At 47.6% G+C, this 22,483-nt stretch overlaps 1 protein-coding gene across 1 annotated transcript in view; it reads right to left on the bottom strand.

Annotated features, from left to right (window-relative positions):
• Positions 1-22,483, bottom strand: part of NUFIP1 (nuclear FMR1 interacting protein 1) — a 210,178-nt gene that overhangs the window by 89,006 nt on the left and 98,689 nt on the right. Inside the window, exon 5 of the mRNA XM_086935016.1 lies at positions 19,147-19,223. Within this exon, the coding sequence (XP_086791142.1) occupies positions 19,147-19,223 (77 nt within the window). The remainder of the gene's footprint in view (positions 1-19,146; positions 19,224-22,483) is intronic.

Below are 22,483 nucleotides of genomic sequence, written 5' to 3'. Positions count from 1 at the left end.
TTTCAGTCCAGAGGAAGGTCTCCCCAACGGAGAGATCAATCTCCAGACCGGAGTGGTAGGTCTCCACAACGGGAGCCCTCTGAGAAAAGATATAACCTCAGAAATAGGGATAATTTGAAAAAACCTGACAGATATCAAGATATTGATACACGCCCCTCTCGATCTTTTCAGACTTTATTGCAGAAATCGGAAAGAAGAGGACGGTCAGAACATAAAGAAGAGCGCGTCAAGTCCAAAGACAAGGAACCCGCTCACCAAAGTAAAAAATCTCAATTTTCCAAAAAGAAGGTAGCAAGTATAAAAATAAAACATGCCGAGGATCCTGAGGACACAACTCAAGAACGGAGAGTGAGCCCAAACAATGCTAGACAGCGCAGCAGAAGTGGCCATAGCTCGCAAGATCCGGATGAATCTTCTGGAGACAGTGGACACGAATGAGTACATTCAAGTGGAAACTGCAGACACCAGAGTCAGTGTACCTCATAAATTATATGAAATAACATTGCGTATAGAAGGGGACATAACTAGGAAAATAAGAACTCTCTTTTGGGAGAAGCTATCTAAAGGCTATGATATTCTTCTAGCTGAGAAAGACTGGCCACCAGAATTTGTTAGGGAGTGCCCACATGGCGAAGAAATGATTATGCCTGCCTTCTCAAATCATATTCCCCATTCATAAAAAATACACATATGCAAGAAAATGGGCAGTGGCCCAAGCCCCTGCATTATATAAAAATCATGTAGGATGGGATGAGGAATCCCCTCACCATAAAATCCAGTTAAAAAAATCAACCTACTGCGCAATGGCAGTATCCTGTTAAGCAAGAAGCTAAAAAACAAGTCAGGGAGATCTTAGATCAACTGGAGTACCAGGGGGTGATTGAAACATTCACCTCACAAATTAACAATCCTTTGTTTCCGGTCTCCAAACCAGACAATTCATATCGTCTAGTATTGGACTACAGACACTTAAACTCTTGTTGCAAAACATTTGTAGTACAAAATTCACACAGTGCAGCACTGATGAATAACATTGTGCGCCGAAAATATAAAACAACATTAGATATTTGAAATGGTTTCTTCTGTCAAAACATTGCACCAGAAAGCAGGTATTTGACCGCTTTCTCAAGTAAGGGGGCCCAGAGGCAATTTTGCCGTCTCCCCCAGGGATTCAAGAATAGCCCAGGATTATTTTCAGCCAGAGTAACAGAGTTACTACAAATGTATGATGATGAGGCATTATCTTATGTCAATGACATCTATTTAACAGACGATGATTTGGACAGGCACTTGAAAAGTGTGAACACCATTATACTTGGGTTCGCATCTGAAGGGTACAAATTCAACTTTAAAAAATCACGGATTGCCCACCTCACTGCCCTATTTCTAGGATATGAGTTATCAAGTGAAGGAAAAGCCGAGCAGCCAATTTCTTAGAGAAATGTGCGCTGCTCCAAGCACCAAAAACGCTGAAAAACTTACAATCAATTCTAGGTTTCCTGAATTTTGGAAGAACTTACATTCTGAATTGCGCAGAGAGGGTTAAACGTCTCTACGAATTAATAAAACCGGATTTCAAACCAACTAATTGGACTTAGAAACACACAGAAATTTTACGTTCAATACAAACAGACATGTTAGCTAAAACAAAGCTGCAAACACGCGTAAACGTACGCAACCTTGTAATCAGAGTAATCCCAGGAAGATGCGGATTCACGTACCTGACCTATAACGAAGGTGAAACAGTACCAATAGCTTACAAATCCCATTTGTACACACAAGCAGAAATACAATTCACTTCAACTGAGAAAATTCTGACAGCGGTTCTGACAGCGGTTCAAACTGCTATAGCAAAAGAAAGAGCCCTCGCACAGGGAAAACGCATATCGGTGGTTACACCTGTACCTGCCTTAGAGGCAGTGACAAGAGCGAGCATTCCAAATGCTAAAGCTTTACATCCACGATGGATACAATGGGTTAATTCTCGTGCTGCAACAGGCGTTGAATACGTTTTTGACCCTAGCTTGAAAACACAAGAATTTCTCCAATACGAGTACGAATGTCCTTTGCCGACCGAAATACTGCCTCTTGAACATTACGGCTGTATAATATATACAGACGGATCAGCACAGCCCGCAGTTGGGGGCAAACAAGCGTATAGTGCTGCATGCGCGATTGTGAAAGGTCGCTGGCGCGAAGGTAAATTCCGACCTATGGTCACTAAAACTCAATCACTCAGAAAATGTACAGCTCAGCGAGCTGAACTACAGGCATTAAAGATGGCGCTTGAAAATGCTGATTGCGAATTCCCCACACTCAGTGTGCGATTCGTATTACTGTGTCCAATCTTACAATGAATACTTGCAGAACTGGGTTCAAAACGGTTTCAAAGATGCAAAAGGCGGCACAATCAAGCATAAAAAGCTATGGCTATGGGAACAAGTAGTTCTTTTACAGAAAGAACTACGAAAGAGGGGAGGAGCCAAGATGGCGACCGGAGCGGACGTGTTGGCTCCCGGCTCCACCGGCCCGTGAGCCCCGCATTGCTATCCTGTCTGAATCCTGCTCTATTTTCCCGGCTATCCGACCGGGGAATATTTGCTGACTTCGCCGATGTCCCTCCGGAGTCTCTGCTCGTCCGGAGTGCGGAGATAGCCTACTAATCGCTCCGATGCCTTGGACCCTGATGTATACCGCCGCTGGATGCCAGGCCTCGCTGGAGCGGTGATGGCCGGCCTGCCTGCATGATGCCCGGAGCCTGGGAGGAGCTGCTCACTACTGTCTCGCAGACCGCTGCGCACGGATTGCCTTGGATTGCCGTCTGCTACACCTATCTCACGCCTGGAGGGTATAACGCACAGAAAGTACGGTCCCTTTGTTCAGCGCTGGGTTAATGCTGCCCCAACATCGCTACGGGGCTTGCCCGGAATCGGTGGTTTGCCCTTTCGCCCTGACTATTTGTCCTTCTGGTGGCGCTTGGCTGCAGCTGATGGTGACCGGGGAGGAGGCAGCTGCTGTTTCTCTGATGCATCCCCCATGTTCCTGCGACCGGATTAATGGCATGGCGGACATATTTGCTGAATTGCGGGGAGGAGAGGATCGCCCACCCTCGCCCTGGGACTGTGGCGCCATGGTTGGGCTGGGAATCGCATCGACTATCCCCTCATGTGCTCCAGATGCTGGAGGACCGCAGCTTGCCCCTTCCTATGGCGTTATCCTGACTGCCCTTGCTGATCTGCGATCGGCGCTGTCTCATGGCTCCCACAGGCTCAGCCAAAAACTGGAGGATATAATTTTCGATTCAGGACAGACGCAGAGGGACTGTTCCCAGCAGCAATTGCAAACTACCTCGTTGGTGCCTAAGTTCGCTACTGTGTTACCAACTCCCATCGACGGTGATGAGACCCGGGACGATTTGGACGCATTTGTATGGCCGTCTACCTACGCTGCCTGTGATACTTTGTTTCCCCCTCCGGGACCTGCTACTTTGTCTTCACTGCCGCTACCAGCGACGAGACTGCCGGCTACGCGACTCCTGACCCTCTCAACGGCTCTTCCATTGAAGCCTCCGCTTTCCCAGCTGTTGTACATGTATCGCCAGGATGACTCGAAGGCCCTTTTTGCTGACACCGACGTACTTTTGGATGTTTGGTACCGTTTCCTTTGGTTCTGTGGGTCTCCCCCTCCCTCTTGGCGCCCATTTTGTCTCTTTGTTACGGAGGGGGCTGGCGGTCATCGAGGGGTGTGCTCGGAGATCTATCCGAGATCGGGCCAGGGTTAGGCAGTCTCTTTATGGTACTGCTTCTTGACTTGCGGGGTTTGGGTGGTGATCTGCAAGGCAACGATTTACTATATTGGAAATGCGGTTCCTGATATGTGTTGACCCTGATCTGGACTAGCAACGGCCATTTTGTCCCTGGGCATTTCTTCATCATTGAGAGCGGCCATTTTGCCTCTTTGTTCTCACTGGAGCTGACTATCTTCCTTTCTCTGACGCTATCGGCTCCTCCTGGGGGGCGGGTACGTGGGGCCGCCCAGGATCGGGTCCGGGCTGGGCGATTTCTTTACTGAGGTGTACACATTGACGGGCGGGGACCGGGGTGGGACTGCTTTTAGTCCGATTTATTTGCGCATTTTGAAATGACTCTCCCTACCTACAGACTTGCTTGCTTCCTCTGTAGTGCTGGTGATACCTGGGGTGGGGGATGTTTACGGGGCTGGTGGAGACCGGGAGTATGCTGAACTTACCTCCTCCCGACTTTTCCGAGGGTTGGAGACTGGGATGGTCTTTTCTCACTCTCTCAACTCTCTTTCCCACTTGGGGGTTCTCTAGGGGCGACAGGCATGCCTATTGGGGGGGGGGGGTGGGCCGTGGCCTTCCGCTGGTATGCAGGGTGGGGGGATGGGACGTGTTTTATGTTTTTCTTTGTTTCTATGGCCCTCTTTCTTTTTCTTCTCTTCTTCTATTTACCTATTTCCCTCTTCCTTTCTCTTTTGGGGTCGGGGTTCTGTGTTCCTTGACAGATAATAGCTATCCTGGTCAGAGATTAGCTTTGACTCCTTTCGTAGTTTTTCAAATTGAATTCGACAAAATCATAAAATTAAACCTTTCCTATCCTTGCGCTGTGGTTCCAGGTTCCACGCGATACTTATTGTTCAGAGACTGCTTTACCGAAGTTCTGCCTAATCGGATTCTTTCTTATCCTTTTACCGTATGTCATAGCGGCCGGCCCCGCGGGGTTGTAGGCAGACGCTGTGTATTGTGTTTTTTATAAATAAAGGTTTTCAAAAAAAAAAAAAAAAAAAAAGAACTATGAAAGACTCACGCGATCCATACACTGAGTCATCAGCGTGATGGCGTTCGAGTTGCAGGGAATTCATTGGCTGATGAAGCCAAAAAGGCAGCCGTCCACACAGCTTCCAAAGCTACAATTAAGCGTTCTAAAAAAAGAATAGACGGTGAAACGCTACTAGCAGTAAAAGCCTCAATGGAAGGAAATTATGCGGCGTTAACTCTAAACTGTCCACTCGGAAATACATACATAATTGATGCAAACTCCGTTCCCTTTGCTAAAATCCCTGGAGTGGGGGACAGAGTAATCCCAAACAGGAAACGGAGGGCTTACTTGGTTCAAGAAGCACATATGGGAGAGGGTCTGAGGCACAAAGGGATTTGAACTTCCGTAAAGAATTACAGATGAAGTACTGGTGGCCGGGAATGAGCGTGCAAATTTACAACTTTGCAATTAATTGCCAGAACTGCAACAGAGATCGCAGTCATGAACCGGACCAGGGGACTGACAATAGCACAGTCAGTCCAGCCCAGACACCTCTGTTAGATAGCATTAGACTGTCTACACGAAGGCGTCCCTACGGACGAATGCGACCCCACAACTACTAAGACAAGATTCATTTGGATGTGGCCCCAGCGCTCGGCTGACGCCAGAACTGTTATAAAAGATTTGCGAGTCTTTATCGGCACATACACAATCGGCACTCTACATTCTGACCAGGGTCCTGCGTTTAGCTCTCGGGCTTACAAGGAGGCCATGGTCAGCTTGGGCGTTGCATTGCGGTACTCTAGTCCGTTCCATCCTGAGGGTAATGCGGTAGTGGAAAGAAAAAACCGTGACATAAAGCAATCTATAGCAGCGAGGGTATTAGGTTCGAGTGATGGGTGGGTCAAACATCTAAGTGTCCAACGTAGTCTAAATAATCTTCCAAGAAATTCTCTGGGTGGAATCCCTCCGTATGAACTTTTGTTTGGTACTAGAATGATAATCGAAGAACTCGATAGTCAAACTTCAGTGGTGGAACAAAAAACCTTTGATATCAAAGATCGTTAGGCTGTTTTACAGGACTTAAATGAAACAAGAAGTCTGAGTAACACAAAGCTAAAGCCAACGACCACTGAAGAAAAACCACCTGTCCCAGCAAGACCTGTCTGGATTCCAAAGATCTGGTCAGAGAAAAGATCGCAGTGAAGAAGGAATTCTGGCCTTCTTACAGAAAAGCAGTACCTGTCTTAGCAATCAACGGAACAAGATCAGTAGTACTACCGCCCCTTGGTGGTAAAAAGGAGAACAGAGTTGTATCAATCGGCCTGGTAAAACCACAACCATGTGGCCAATAATAAGTAGTAGGCCCAGTGGACTCCCAAGAATGTAGCAAAAGACCAAACCTTGCTACAATTCAAGAAGTTCAAACTGAAAGACTAATCACATTTGATAAACCTGCAGTGAATAAAAAAGGACTATGCAACAAAGCCATGGAACGTGTGCCTCTTGAAACCCAAATTGCAACATTCGTCAAGAAACACCTGTCTACAATGATGTAGCCTATGACTATACTGAAATGACAAAGGAAGAAGCAACTACAAAGATTAATAACAATCCCGATGAGATTCCAATAATTGACAGAATTGCCTCTGGCTATGTCATCAATTTCGATGACTTTTCTGAAGATCCCAGTGAACATGAAGAAAAGCCAGCAAACAAGACATTCAAAGAAAAAATAACAGAACTCTTTCATCAACTTGGAGAAATATATCGGATTTCACCATGGATTTAATTGTGGATTGTGTTAGGTGTACTTTTCCACCTGCTCTGGCTCACTTTGGTTTTAAGCTTGGGAAGAATGGGTTGATGGAAAATACAGTACAATGGACACAGCAAGTCAGAACGTCAACTTGGTCCTAAAACTTCACAAGTCATTTCATGTTGAAAAAAGAGACCTGTCATCAGTAAACATCACAGCCATTCCTATACGTGGTGGTGTAGCATAGGACGCTACTGATTACGACATCTATGGCCCGGTTGAACTCTTGAAGTATCCACATCAGTTCAAGGTTTCATTAAGTGACTTTGTCTCACCGAGCAGTTTCTCTGATGATTGGGACTTTGAGTCTATTAATAATATGATGTCTGATTTAGAAATGTCAGCAAAGTTTACAGATCATGATTATTTAGAAGGTTCATCTGATTATGAAGAAATGTATTGCTTTAATCATTTTGGTCACCACTATTTGCATAAATCTGCAAAACCTAGAAATCTTTTAAATTATAATCAATGGGAACATTGTCCAACACCGCCAAAAGGCAGCTCGAAAACATTTTATGAAAAAGTTCCATACTTTTCAGGGTTTAATGTCACAGATCCAGAAACGTTTTATTTCAAAAATGTGAATAAGACAATAATGAAAAATATATTAACCAATACAAAACAGATATATTCTGCAAAGTGTTATGAACAATTGTATACATTTGGTTTTGAATTCTGGAAAGATCACATTGAAACAAAAACAATCTGGGGTTCAAAAGATTGGCAAGTACAGGGATTAGAATCATTATTCAGAGCCTGCATGATCCCAGAACAAATAATGTTCCTGAATGACACCATTCAACAAACAACCTGTCTTGGCCTAGCCAAGATAAAAGATTTAAACAACCCGTCTATACCAAAGCCAATGCCTGATAGAAATAGCACTACAGATGAGGGGTTAGACGTGTCCCTTATTTTACACCAAAACAGAACTAATCCTGATTGGAAAAAATGGTTGATCTGGCCCACAGACACTAATAACTGTCAAGATAGATTCCTGGACAAAACACAGGTGTTCATACAGAACAGGCCAGACCCAAGATATTCCCAGAGACAACATCCAGGGATAATAAAAACATACAGTGTAGGAAAACTATGCCTCGTGTGGCTACAGAAATCCACACTACCTGAAATTAAGCAACACTTGACCTTACTTAAAGAAGGTGCTGACTTGCGAGATTTCTTATTGACCTTGCAAACAGCGTCAGAAACGTTTCATATACGCCGGTATATACGATGCTTACAACGAAGCTTGGAAAGTAACACAAATTGAAACTGCTGAAAAAATATGAGAAAAAATTGTGAAAAGTCACTAAGTGGTACACTTCTATGTCAAGAAATTTATTTACATGGAGCCTGTGAGGGTGTGAGGGTTCATCTAATGATCCTTCTTGCCACTTGCACAGCACTCCAGCAACACAAATAGAACCTGTTTTCAGGCAGCTTTCCAACGATAGCTATGTTATGTTAAGTGACCACAACTGTTGTGGCATGTTGCCAGGAACGCCCTATCTCGTCAGTGTTACATCCAGGGTCACTTGTTGTATGCAAGTATTGTATCCAAACAGCAAGCCAGACAAGGAGGCAACAATTTGGCCTTCATGTAACATCTCTTCTATTCGAATTGATACATTAAGCAGAATGAAAGCCATTCTTTTACAAAAAACTGTGCCTTTGACCTCGTCTAGAGAAACGTATGATCTGCAAGTTGCAATGACCTCAGCAGAGATACATACATTATTATCAACAAGCTGCCCCGTACATTTCGTAGAAATGTTAGGGCAATTTTTAAACATGTCAGATACCAGTGGCATCGCACATGTATTTAAGACACTTTTTTCTGGACTATTAACACCCTTTAAAGCAGTCCTGAGCATTTTTCCGAATTTTGTGCACTCTGTGTTCGGCGGCCTGCCTCTCATTTTGGGACTCGTAGCAGGAATTCTATTTTTGTTCCTTCTGCTTCGATAAGGCAAGTCCAGTCACCAGCGATACCCAGGTTACCATGGAACAAGCGATCCAGGCACTGCGGTACCGAAATAGGATAACACAGGTTCTCGGCTTGGCTCGTCTAAGAGATCTGAATACCACATGGTTTCTATCATTCAGACCAATCTGGTAAGATTGCATCTTACCGCTTCTACGATGCCTGCTCTGCGGAGAAGAATGCGTGTTAGACATCTGTCTCTCACTTCCATCAGCAGTACCTATGGATGACGATACTTTGCTTGGTTCGGTAATGGCTCATGCAACGTGTTGTCCCCAGCGGCTAACAATTCTGATGACAGCATTCGTTGAAACCTCACCATTACGACTAGGTGGCGGTGAGGTACGAGATGAAAGCAGCACACAGGTACAACCTTCTGTGAACATTGCTGATCCAGATAATGCTGACGGTAATGCATCTCACATATGCACTATTTCTACTTTTTCGGAAATGGCCCAACTTTCACCTACTGTGGTAGACAGATTCTTTGCCAGCCTATCTGAGTTAATGCTTTCTCCTAAAAACGAGAATAACTCTTGAAAAACAAGCACCTAGCGTTCCCTGAACTTTGATTTCGGCCTTCAGTTTTGATAAACAGAACTTCTAAAAATTAGAAATTATTTTTACTACAAAGAAATTATTTTTCTCAATACCAAAATATTTACCTTTTTTTGGCACAGAGTAATCAGCTTAATGTAGAACTATTCTTAAGAGAACAAGATTTCTATGTTGTGATACCTAGAGACAATATTTAAGCCTCTAGCACATGTACAGTATTAAATAAATCTGTGATAAAATGGTCTCGACCTTCTCTTCTGCATTAAGAGCCATTTCATAAATGTAAATTTCGTGAATCATTCAGCCAGCATTTCACATGTAAAAACTATATGCATTATTTGAATGATACCACTGCTTTTTTTCGTGTACAAACCATTTCAAATGCATTTTATGTATTTTTGGGGTGAGATTGTAAACGCATACTTAGAAATGTTATAACTGCTTAGTATTTAGTAAAGATGGACATTCTACGTGGAGTGCGTATCTAGGGCTCTAGTGTAATTTTCCCGATTCATGCCCTTATATAGGTATAACTTATCATATCCTTACATAGGTATAAGAATCATAACCATATTCAGTCACAGCCAATGCAGTCCAAATACGGCATGGCTACTTCCACTAAGCTCCCAGAGTACAACGAGTTCTTGAAGACAACCAGCCTTCAGAAGTACAGGACTTCCCCCTGCTTCAGTATTGATTTGTCCCAGAACTCCTGGAGTGTGTAAAGAACTTCGAGTTCCTAGTGACGTTATTATGTCCACCCTTACGTCAAACTCGGCACCTTCCAGGTATAAATATGCCCACATCTGCCCTAGCAAAAGACAAGGTTTTATTGGAGCAGATCAATTAACTTTTTGCCCGACGCCCTGCTGTATGCAAGTGGCGGAGGAAGCCGACCCTCCCTGCTGACGCACTGAGAGAGACACTGTCTTTTCTCCTGCAGAGAAATCCAGCTCCAGTGTTTCCCTGCTACGCTTGCGGGTTACAGGCAGATCAATTCCTGAGAGAGAGATACAAGACCTCCTACATTCTATAACCAAGGTACAGAGCTGATTAGACCCTTAGAGAATTCTTGAATAGATTCTTGGCAGAAACTATTTAACTCAAGCTACAGCTCACTTACTTCTTCCCTTGTACTAGACTTAGGTTAGGTACACCGGGGTAGGCGTATTTTAGATGCACCAGTTGAGTACTTTTAGTCATTATTTATCATTGTATGTATATTGTATTTTATCTATTTTATGTATCTTATGGTTTAGAAACCATATAATGCTTTTACAGTATTATTTCATATTACTCTTTTTACTGTACGCACTTTACTTCATAGCAAGTATTACGATTGGAGCAATTCACTTCTCTTGCATGAGAAAAAAGACTGCTCAATAAATAACCTTTTTATTGAAAACGCCAGTCTCTCTATTTCTCTGCACTTCTGGTGAAACGAAGCATGCACGATTGACTGAGTGAAATAGCCATCTATTGTTTCAGCGGCTGATGATATATTTCTTATTCTTGGGGAACAAAGTTGTCATGATATATGGTTGTCAGAAACGAATCCCTTCTTGTGCATTCGAGAAAGTTTCTAGTGACCTCTGAGCTAGCTGGCATTCACAATTGAGTCTAACATATTCAATAGAGACCCAGTCGACCTAAGTCCAACGTCTAAACTGTCGTTTATGTTATTCCAATGCGCAGAGCCTATTGGGAATATAGGAACTACACTACACATTCACGAGCACTCTTATCTACACTGACTTTCCACTCACTGTGGAGGATATGTGTCACGTGAATTAATGTCTCTAGAAGTGATCAATGAATATCCTATATAAACAAATTTGATACTAAAGTCTTATAAAGAGTTTTGTAACTTGTGATATTGGGTAGTATGTGATACTTGACTTGAATAATTCTAGTTGGGACCAACTGTTTTCTGTACCAAGTATTACCCAGGTCCTACGGCCCACTGGATTGCCCCATTGTTTTGTAATGTGATCATTTTACAACAGTCCTGTGCCTCTCCTTTTGCTTCACAAACTGCTAGCTTCATACTGTACTCACTCATGCATATGAGTATATGAGTATATATATATATATATATATATATATATATATATATATATATATATATATATATATATATATATATATATATATATATATATAGCTATATACTTGCAATAGTTTTCATAATGATATACAGGAAGCTACGACGCCAGCACACTCCACGCTATCAACCCCAGACAAACCCACACTTGCTTCAAGGCCGCCCCAAAACGCACTCATGGTCCCTTCACCAGCCTCACCGCCCCCATAGCACCCGCCAAGAAGGACCTCAACCACCTCCGATGCATACTACTGAACACCCGCTGCGCACGCAAACATGCAGTCGAGCTCTGGGACCTGCTCAACACAACCTCCCCGGACGTCGCCTTCCTGACAGAGACCTGGTAGAATAAATTCTCCGCACCCGATATCGCCATAGCCATCCCGGACGGCTACACGATCGCCCGCAGAGACCGCACCAACGGAGTTGGAGGAGGAATTGCCATCGTCCACAAGAAAAGCAACAGGGTCTCGACCAACGACGCGCTCAGCACCGCCGAACACATGCATTGCCAGATCCACACAGACCCCGACTCGACCCTCAGAAGCACTCTCGTCTACCGACACCTGGACCACGCCCCCAGTTCGGCGACTCCATCGCCGACTTCATCAGCACGCAGGCCCTGACCTCCACCGACTACATCCTCCTTGGAGACTTGAACTTTCACCTTGAGAACAACAACAACAACAACTCCACAACCCTGATCAATAACCTCGCCAATCTCTGACAGACAACTCATCACAACGCCCACCCACTCTGCCGGCCACACCCTCAACCCAGTCTTCTCCTCAAGCCTGCATATCTCCGTCAGCCAAACCACCGAACTCCTCTGGACCGACCACCACTGCATCCACTTAACCTTCCAGAACCCCACCACACACCACCACACCCAACAGATCCCCCGCCGCCGCTGGAGCAAAATCACCGAAGACCAACTACATGCAAACCTCGCTCTCAGCCCACCACTGAACCCTCCAACACCGACGTCGCTGCCCACAACCTCAGACGCTGGATCAAGGACTGCGCCAACACCCTCGCCCCGCTGAAGAAACCCCCCACAGAGACACCAGCAAGAGTGCCAGGTGGTTCACCGAAGAACTCCTAGATTCCAAACAAGCCTGCTGGAAACGGCACAGTGAATAAACTCCGGACAGCAACGCAGCACACAAGGACGCCGTCCGCAACCACCAACACCTCATCAGGGCTCCCAAGAAGACATGCTTCAAAGACCGCCTCGACAACAACGCCCACTACAGCAAGGAGCTCTCCAACATCGTGAAATAACTCTCCAACCCCAGCTCCAACACCAACAACATTTACTTATTATTTAATCTTGTAGAGCGCGACAGCTACCCAGAAAGGGTTTCCCGGCGCTGGACAGGTAGGATGTTGAATGGACAGGTGATAAGTGCTGATTACTGGTTAAAAAGCCAGGTCTTAGTGTTTTTACGAAATCGGGCATAGTTGGTTTCCGTCCGCACATGCAGAGGCAATGAGTTCCACAGTTTTGGGCCCAGGAAGGCGAAGGACCGGCCACCCATTCTGGCGAGTCTAATTCTCGGTACACAGAAATACTCCATAGAAGATGAACTGAGTTTACGCAGGGGATTTTAGGGATTAACAAGGGCTTGAAGGTACTGGGGAGCTGTGCCTGCTTTGATCTTAAACATGGTAGGCGGTGTGAATGAGACGCCGTCAGCTCCTGCTATTTTTGCACTGATCAGAACGACATCCCGCCGGCGCAAGCCCTGTGCGACTCCCTTGCCACCCTCTTCCACCGCAAGATAGCAGACATCCACGACAGCTTCAACACCCAGTGGAGAAGTGTGGCTCAGGGGTTAGAGGCGGCAGACCTGGAAGCTGAGATAGGTCTTGGACCAGGGTTCAATTCCCCGCCCCGGCGGGTCTTGGGCTCAAAAATTCCACGGACTCGATAATTCTCGCTCCGGTGCCTACTCGATGCCTGGCTTTCACCTTGTGGATACCCTGCTGGGGTTATCTCACAGGGGAATACCAGGACGGGTTCCCAAGGCAAGCGCCTTGATGCCTTCGGGTGATACGTGCGCTATATAAATCGCAATACATTTACATTTACATTTACCCAGACAGCCCCAACAGACCGCAACACAAAAGACCCCCCGAACACGATCGACACATTCCCTTACTAGCCTAGACTAGTGTGAGCGTAGATGACACCATCCAGACCATGAGCACAATCCACTCCGGCTCTCCGTCAGACCCATTCCCGCACCACGTCTTCAACAAAGCAAGCAGCTCCATCGCACCCCACCTATGCAACGTCATCAATCTCTCTCTTGAGACCGCAACCTTCCCAGAGAACTGGAAACACACCAAGATCAACGCCCTACTCAAAAAACCCAAAGCAGACCCAAGAGACCTCAAGAACTTCCGACCTATCTCTCTGCTTCCCTTCTCGGCTAAGGTCATCGAGAAAATCATTAACAGACAGCTAACCCGATAACTCGAAGAGAACAGAATCCTGGACCCTTCCCAGTCAGGGTTCCGCAGCAACCACAAAACCGAGACCGCCCTCATCTCCGCCACCGACGACATCAGGACCCTGCTAGACAACGGGGAGACTGCAGCACTCATCCTCCTAGAACTCTCCACCGCCTTCGACACCGTCTGCCACTGCACACTAAGCGCACGCCTCCACGCCGCAGGGATCCGAGACAAGGCTCTGGAATGGACCACCTCCTTCCTCTCTGGCAGAACCCAGAGCGTCTGCCTCCCCCCGTTCCGCTCCAAAGCCTCGGAGATCATCTGTGGCATACCCCAAGGATCCTCCCTCAGCTCGACACTGTTCAACATTTACATGGCCCGCTTGCACACTTCGCCCGAAAGCACGACCTCAACATAATCTCCTACGCCGACAACACTCAACTGATCCTCTCCCTCACTAAGGACCCCATCACCGCCAAAGCCAACCTCCATGAAGGAATGAAGGCCGTCGCTGACTGGATGAAGATCAGCGCGTCTGAAGCAGAACTCTGACAAGACTGAGGTCCTCATCCTCGGCTCCAACGCGTCAGCCTTGGACGACTCCTGGTGGCCAACGGTACTGGGGGCAGCCCCGACCCCCACTGACCACGCACGCAACCTGGGAATCATCCTCGACTCAACGCTCTCAATGACCAAGCAAGTCAACGCCGTCCCCTCCTCCTGCTTCAACACCCTACGCATGCTCCGCAAGATCTACAGATGGATCCCGATAGTTACAAGAAAGACAGTCACTCAGGCCCTCGTCAGCAGCAGACTTGACTACGGAAATGCCCTCTACACGGGAGCCCCGACCAGGCTCATCAATCGACTACAATGCATCCAAAACGCATCGGCACGACTGATCCTCGATGTACCACGACACGGCCACATCGCCCCCCATCTGAGAAACCTGCACTGGCTCCCTGTCAACAAGAGGATATCCTTCAAGCTCCTCATCCACGCACACAAGGCACTCCACAAGACCGGCGCAGCCTACCTCAACAGACGGCTATCCTCCTACACACCCAACCGCCAGCTACACTCCGCCGACCTCTCACTCGCCACTGTCCCGCGCATCCGAAGAACAACCACAGGCGGGAGATCCTTCTCCCACCTCGCCGCCAAGCCATGGAACACCCTCCCACTGAGCCTACGAAAGACCCAAGACCTGCTGACCTTCAGGAGGACACTAAAGACCTGGCTGTACGATCAGTAGCGGCCCCCACCTCCCCCCCAGCGCCTTGAGACCCTTGCGGGTATGTAGTGACTGATTGATTGATTGAGGTCCCTTGACCTCAATCAATCGGAGCGGGTGTTCAGTAGTATGCATCGGAGGTGGTTGAGGTTTTTCTTGGTGGGTGGTTCTTCGGCTCTGTGGCTTGTGTAGCTGCAGTTTCGGCAGGCGAATGGACCGTGTGTGCATTTCGAGGCGGCCTTGAAGCAGTTGTGGGTCCATTCGGGGTTGAGAGCGTGCAGAGTGCTGGTGTCGTAGTGTCGGCGGTCGTCATGGCAGGTGCGGGGGCCAGGGGTTCTGGCGCTTAGCGTGGTCCAGGCGAGGACGGGCGCAGACGGGCTTGATGCGCGTCAGCGGCCGGCATGTATGGGGAGGTGGGAGTGAGGAGCAGCTTGGAGGCGGGGGCAGCGAATGGGCAGTCAAGGGGGCGGAGCCGCAGGGGATGCGGGGCGGTGAGGGGAGACGAAGGAAACAAAGCAAAGGGCACAACAATTGAGGGGGAAACGAGTGGCACAGAGGGCAGAAAAGTCACAAAAGGGCAAAAGGTCACAGAAAAACGGGGGGAAACGAGTGGCACAGAAGGCAGAAAGGTCACAGAAATGCAGGGGCAGCTAAGCAACAGAAGGCAAAAACGGGCAGAGAGACACAGAGGGGAGCAGAAGGAAAGACCGGGCAGAGAGACACAGGGGCAGCGAGGGGAGCAGAAGGGAAACAAACCGGCCGAGAAACACGGGGCAGCGAGGGGAACAGAGGGAGAGAACGGGCCCAGACCATGTACAGGCAGCGGGATAGACAGACAACAGCAGTCACAGACACAACAATGAAAATGCAGTCACTACAACGGGAGCAATGAAAGAAAATACAGGCAATACAATGGAGGATGAGCAAACCTACAGCCTACCACTGGCCACCAGGGATGAGGCGCAGGTGGTAGCCTGAGGGTGGAGGAGGGCCTTGAACTTCCTCTGCAGTGGCGGCAGGGACACACAGGCGGTGCTGTGCAGAGGGGGAGCGACCTACCTGGAAGGGTCAAGGGTCGCTCTCCAGCGTCCGGCCTGGATGGGGAGATGGGAGGAAGGAACAGCTGGGAGGCGGGGAAGTGGGAGGGAGGGCATGCTCGACATATCACCGGACGTCGCCTTCCTGACAGAGACCTGGATGAACGACTCCGCCGCACCAGACATCGCCATAACCATCCCAGACGGCTATAAGATCACCTGCAGAGACCGCACCAACGGAGTAGGAGGAGGAATCACTATCGTCCACAAGAACTCAATCAGAGTCTCGACCAGCACCGATGACACTCTTTGCACCGAGGAACACATGCACTTCCAGATCCACAGGGACCCCAACATCACCCTTAGAAGCTGCACCCGACATCGCCATAGCCATCCCAGACGGCTATAAGATCACCTGCAGAGACCGCACCAACGGAGTAGGAGGAGTAATCACTATCGTCCACAAGAACTCCATCAGAGTCTCGACCAACACCGATGACACTCTCTGCACCGGGAACACATGCACTTCCAGATTCACATGGACCCCAACATCACCCTTAGAAGCACCTTTGTCTACAGACCCCCGGACCTCAACCCCCGTTCAGCGACTCCATCGCCGACTTCATTAGCATGCACGCCCTGACCTCCACCAACTACATCCTCCTCGGAGACCTGAACTTTCACCTGGAGCACAACCACAACAGCAACTCCACCACCCTGATCGACAACCTCGCCAACATCGGACGGAGACAGCTTGTCACAACGCCTACCCATTCCGCAGGCCATACGCTAGGCCCAGGCTCCCACGTCTCCTTCAGCCACACCACCAAACTCCTCTGGGAAGAACACCGCTGCATCTACTTCATCTTCAAGAAACGCATCACACACCACTGCACCCAACAGATCTCACGCCGCTGCTGGAATAAAGTCACCTAAGACCAACTACAGTCAAACCTCGCTCTCAGCCCACCCACCGACCCCTCCAACGCCAACGACACTGCCCACAACCTCAGGCAATGGATAGACGACTGCGCCAACACTCTCGCTCCGCCGAAAATACCCACCTACAGAGACACCAGCAAGAGAGCTAGCTGGTTCACCCCGGAACTCCTAGCATCCAAGCGTACCTGCCGGAAACTAGAGAAGAAATGGCACAGTGAAAAGATACCGGACAGCCACGCAGCACACAAACATGCCTTCTGCAACCACCATCACCTCATCAGGTCCGCCAAGAGGATCTCCTTCAAAGACCGCCTTGACAATAACGCACACAACAGCAAGGAGCGCTTCAACATTGTGAAGGAACTCTCCAACCCCAGCTCCAACACCAACGACATCCTGCCATCGCACGCCCTGTGCGATTCCCTCGCCACCTTCTTCCACAGCAAGATTGCCAACATCCACGACAGCTTGAACACCCAGACAGCCCCAACAGACACCGACACACCAGACTCGCCGCACACCATCGACCACGACCCCCTGCCAGCGTGGACCAACGTGAACAACAATGACCCCATCAAGACCATGAGCACAATCCACTCTGGCTCCACGTCAGACCCTTTCCCGCACCACATCTTCAACAAAGCCAGCATCTCCATCGCACCCCACCTGCGCAATGTCATCAATCTCTCTTTCGAGACCGCGACCTTCCCAGAGAGCTAGAAACATGCTGAGATCAACGCCCTACTCAAAAAACCCAAGGCGGATCCAAGAGACCTCAAAAACTTCCGGCCCATCTCCCTGCTTCCGTTCCCAGTCAAGGTCATCGAGAAGATCGTCAACAGACAGCTAACCCGGTACCTCGAAGAAAACAGCATCCTGGACCCATCCCAGTCAGGGTTCCGCAGCATACACAGCTCCGAGACTGCCCAATGACGACATCAGGACCATGCAGGACAATGGTGGGACCGTAGCCCTCATCCTGCTGGACCTCTCCGCCGCCTTCAACACTGTCTGCCACCGCACTCTATGCGCACGCCTCCATGACGCAGGGATTCGAGTCAAGGCCCTGGAATGGACCACCTCCTTCCTCTCCGGCAGAACCCAGAGAGTCTGCCTCCCCCCATTCCAATCCGAAGCCTCCGAGATGATCTGCGGCGTTCCCCAGGGATCTTCCCACAGCCAGACACTGTTCAACATTTACATGGCCCCGCTCGCACGCATCGACCGGCAGCACGACCTCAACCTAATCTCCTACGCCGACGACACTCAAATGATCCTCTCCCTCACCAAGGACCCCCTCAACGCCAAACCCAACCTCCACAAAGGAATGAAGGCAGTACCCACTGGATGAAGAGCAGCCGACTAAAGCTGAACACGGACAAGACCGAGGTCCTCATCCACTGCTTCAACCCTTCAGCCTGGGACGACTCCTGGTGGCAAATGACACTGGGGGCAGCCCCGACACCCACTGACCACGCACGCAACCTGGGAGTCATCCTCGACTCAACGCTCTCCATGAGCAAGCAAGTCAACGCAGTCTCCTCCTCCTGCTTCAAGACCCTCCGCATGCTCCGCAGGATCTACAGGTTGATCCCGACAGATACAAGAAGAACAGTCACCCAGGCCCTCGTCAGCAGCAGACTATTATGGAAACGCCCTCTACGCGGGAGCCCCGGCCAAGCTCATCAAACGACTGCAACACATCCAAAACTCATCTGCACATCTCATCCTCGACGTACCACTCCACAGCCACATCACCCCCTACCTGAGAAACCTGCAATGGCTCCCCGTCGAGAGGAGAATCTCCTTCAAACTCTTCATCCACGCACACAAGGCACTCCCACAAGACCGGCCCAGCCTACCTCAACAAATGACTTGTCTTCTACGTTCCTAACCGCCAGCTCTGCTCCTCCGACCTCTCCCTCGCGACCGCCCCGCGCATCCAAAGAACAACCACCGGCTGCAGATCTTTCTTGCACCCTTCCACTCAGCCTACGACAGACCCAAGACCTGCTGACCTTCAGGAGGCTACTCAAGACCTGGCTGTCGGACCAGTAGCCCCCCCCCCCTTTTTTTCCCCAGCGCCTTGAGACCCTCGAGGGTAAATAGTGCGCTCTACAAATTCTGTGATTGATTGATTGATTGACCGTAAGGATAGGCAGGATCCAATAAGGTTTTGTCTACCAATCAAGTAAGACACTGTGGACACTTAGTGACTTACTTTTTTCTTTCTTCCCTCCATTTTGCAATGTCTTCAGGAGTATCCAGCTTGATCCTCTTGGTACCTGGTGCATGTGTCTGGAAATAAAAAAATGATGTTTACCTAATCACTAAAATCACATAAAGCACAATTTTCTCTACCTACCTACCTCTAAATCAATCTTTCCTTTGAGAAGACATAATTCCATAAAATATGCAGCTATAACCGAAATGTAGAGGAAATATATACATCCTCATTGGTGCAAATGAGACCTCTAACTACAGCAGACTTACAACTTCAATACCAGCATTAGGACAAAAAAGCTTTAATGGGATCGTTGATAAAAGAGTTCAACACAATTCTCGCTCTACAATGTAGGTAACTGATTGGCTCATTTTTAACAAGCATTGTAATTACATTTATATTGAACTTACTACCACTGACGAGGCACTGAAGCGTTTTATCCCAGCCAGCACGCTGCTCTGGAAACTTAAGGCTAGTGGAATCCCCTGTTTCATGTTGGTTATTGGGATTCATCTTGTGCTCTTACAGAGACCACTGCATGCATATACTCCAGTTATTTTATGTAGTTAGAAGTAGTTAAGTGTGATCATTAGTGGGCAGTGGCGTAGCTGGGGGGGTTCGCCCCAGGCGGCACCTTTTTTGAGGCCGCCACACGGGCCGGCACTGGACTGGAGGCCGAGGCCCGTTGCAGCAGCAGCTGCCTCTCTGATGACCTGACCTGCTTCACACTATCTTCGCCGGTAACAGTAACTGCAGGCTGCCGCTGCATGCAGTGCACACAAACGCGGGACTTTAAAGTCCGTTCCGCGTTTGCACTGTGCGGCTGCGCCTGCAGTAGTTACCGTCCTTTACCGTAACTGCCTCGCCCTCGCTCACACTAGTCCTCCAGGGCCGTCAATCAGTGGTAGCGTGCGCGGCGCGCGCGAATGCAACCAATGACGGCCCTGAAGGACATTTTTGGCCAGCCCCCGCCGTAGCAGTGACGCGTTACGCGCTCACCGCCCCCTATGCTCGCCCCTCGTCGTGTCGAGGAGTCGGAGTCTCGGAGGGAGACCATTCTTCTTGCTCCCTGCTTTACTGTCTGTCTTGCAGGCAGGCAGGCACGCACCTTGACTAAATAATTCATCATGAGAGGTGAGAGAGAGAATAAAGAACCGGCGTCCTAGAATGATTGCACCATGGCCGTGCACGACGGCACCATGACATATTGTTGCATTAAGCAGGCAGCTTAGTTTTAGTTTTTTATTTATTTGCAAAGAGGCTAGCCTAGAGCTGCAGTGCCAAGTGCGTCACTGTCAAGTTGTATGAGAGAGGAGCGAGCGCGGCGCGCAGCATTGATGATAACACACACACTGTGGACATGGAATACTATGGTCTTTTTTTAAGGTGTGAACTTAAAAGGAGCGCGCAAACTCCACTTCTCAGGATCATTTTAGCCCATAGTGACTTAAGACCCTGTACAATTTTAACACAAAAAGTGCTTTTGCCCTAAAAATCGAGAACTGGCTGAGGGTTTTACAAATGAGCACTTGGCAAATATTTTGAATCGATACCGTTAGTTTAAAACAAACTCAAAAATCATAAATACGAATAACTATTGAATGCCAATAACATATAATGCCACAATAATAAAGAAAAACACATTAGTATGCAGCAAAATGTACGTTTTTGTGCCCCAATAATTTTCAAATCCATTCAGATTTCCTGGGGATCCGAAAAATGCCAAAGCATTTTCCAGAGGAAAGAGCCTCTTTTTACTAAAAGACGGTAGACTTTCTAATCCATTTGTAAGACAGGAAAATTCAGTGGTTTCAGCAGTCCAAGACTTAGTTCAGTTTAGGATAGCTCCATTCATTATTTAAGAAAAATGTAGACAAGGCAAAAATAGCATACACATGTATTGAAGTGCCACAGATTATTGAGTGGGAAACAGGGTTTGGCTATCTTATTATCCTCTCCACCTGAGGTAAAGTATGATATTTCAGCCTGCTATGTGTGACCTTACGTAATTGGCAAGAATCTTGACCCTGTCACTGGGCGTTTAAAATGTCATCAAAACTCTGCAATAGGTGCATTTTATCACGTGTCACTTAAAAAAAAAAAAGAGTTTGGTAGACACCGGGATAAAGGCGCCACCAACACCTTTAGAAATTAACTGTCATTCTGAATATGAAGTCAAAATAATCTTAGATCCTAACAGGATTAGGGATAAGAGTTTTTTAGTAGAATAGAAAGGGATCTTGGAAACTATCAGCAAATAATGATGCTCCAAAAATCACAATCTTTGAAAAGCTAAACTCAGGAAAACCAAGAACAGAGGACCAACCTTTCAAGGAGGGTACTGTCAGTGTTAGGATACTGCAATCTAGAAAGGCTTGTAAGCCGAATAATGAAGTGAGTCTCATGGCAATAACTGGAGACAAGCTGCTGAGCCATTGCTAGTCTCACTAAAACAGATTCAGGAATCCTGCTACTTATTTATGGAGACGTCTGTGGTTGAAATAGGCCTGTAAGAAACTTCAATGTGGCTACTGCTGTATCTCTGTAGAAGATCATTAAGGACACAGAACTGCCTCACATGACCCTGCCAGTCACCGGTGTATTCAACTGTCTAGCCTTTGACCGTGTCATGTATGTGCAAGCAACTTGCGTGATCGAGGTATCTATTAGCAGCAATACTACGTGTCACCTAAACATCTTTCAAGTGCTCACTGTCCTTTTTCGCCAGCAAACCCCCCCCCCCCCCCCCCCCCCCCCCCCACGGGGCGGCAATCTGTGGGATAGCCCCGGGCGCCATAAGCTCTAGCTACGCCCCTGTTAGTGCGGGTATGAGAGTTTATGCAGACGTTGTCAGGGATAATAGATGAGCTAGAGTAGACTAGACTAGACACTGTTTCATTTGTTTCGTTAGTCTTTATTTCGGCTATTTTTAGCCATAAAAGAAACAGTTAAAATACATTTTATACATGAAAAGTAATCCAATAGATCAGGTACAATGGACTGGGGACAGAAATAGTCATACAATTTTAAGATTGGGTTCAAATTATGCCATCAAACCTACCATCTAATATCATAAATACATTAAAAATTCATTTAAAAGCTAGACTTTCTATAGCATGTTAAACTAAAAATTGGATTTTAGTATGTAATGGAAATTTGATCACAGTGACTAATCAAATTTCTAGAGTTACAGATGCAAAAGTTCCTAAACTTAGGAGTCAATAATATTATAAGCTTATGGTACTAAAGTTTTAATCCAGCCTTCTTTCTAATCGAGTAGACATTATATAAAAACCTGCTTACACAGAAAACCACCAATTGTGAGGTATTAGAC

Source organism: Lissotriton vulgaris, chromosome 8, assembly GCF_964263255.1.
Source record: "Lissotriton vulgaris chromosome 8, aLisVul1.2, whole genome shotgun sequence".
NCBI lineage: Eukaryota > Metazoa > Chordata > Amphibia > Caudata > Salamandridae > Lissotriton > Lissotriton vulgaris.
Note: the sequence above shows the minus strand (reverse complement) of the source record. Positions and strands in the feature narration are given on the sequence as shown.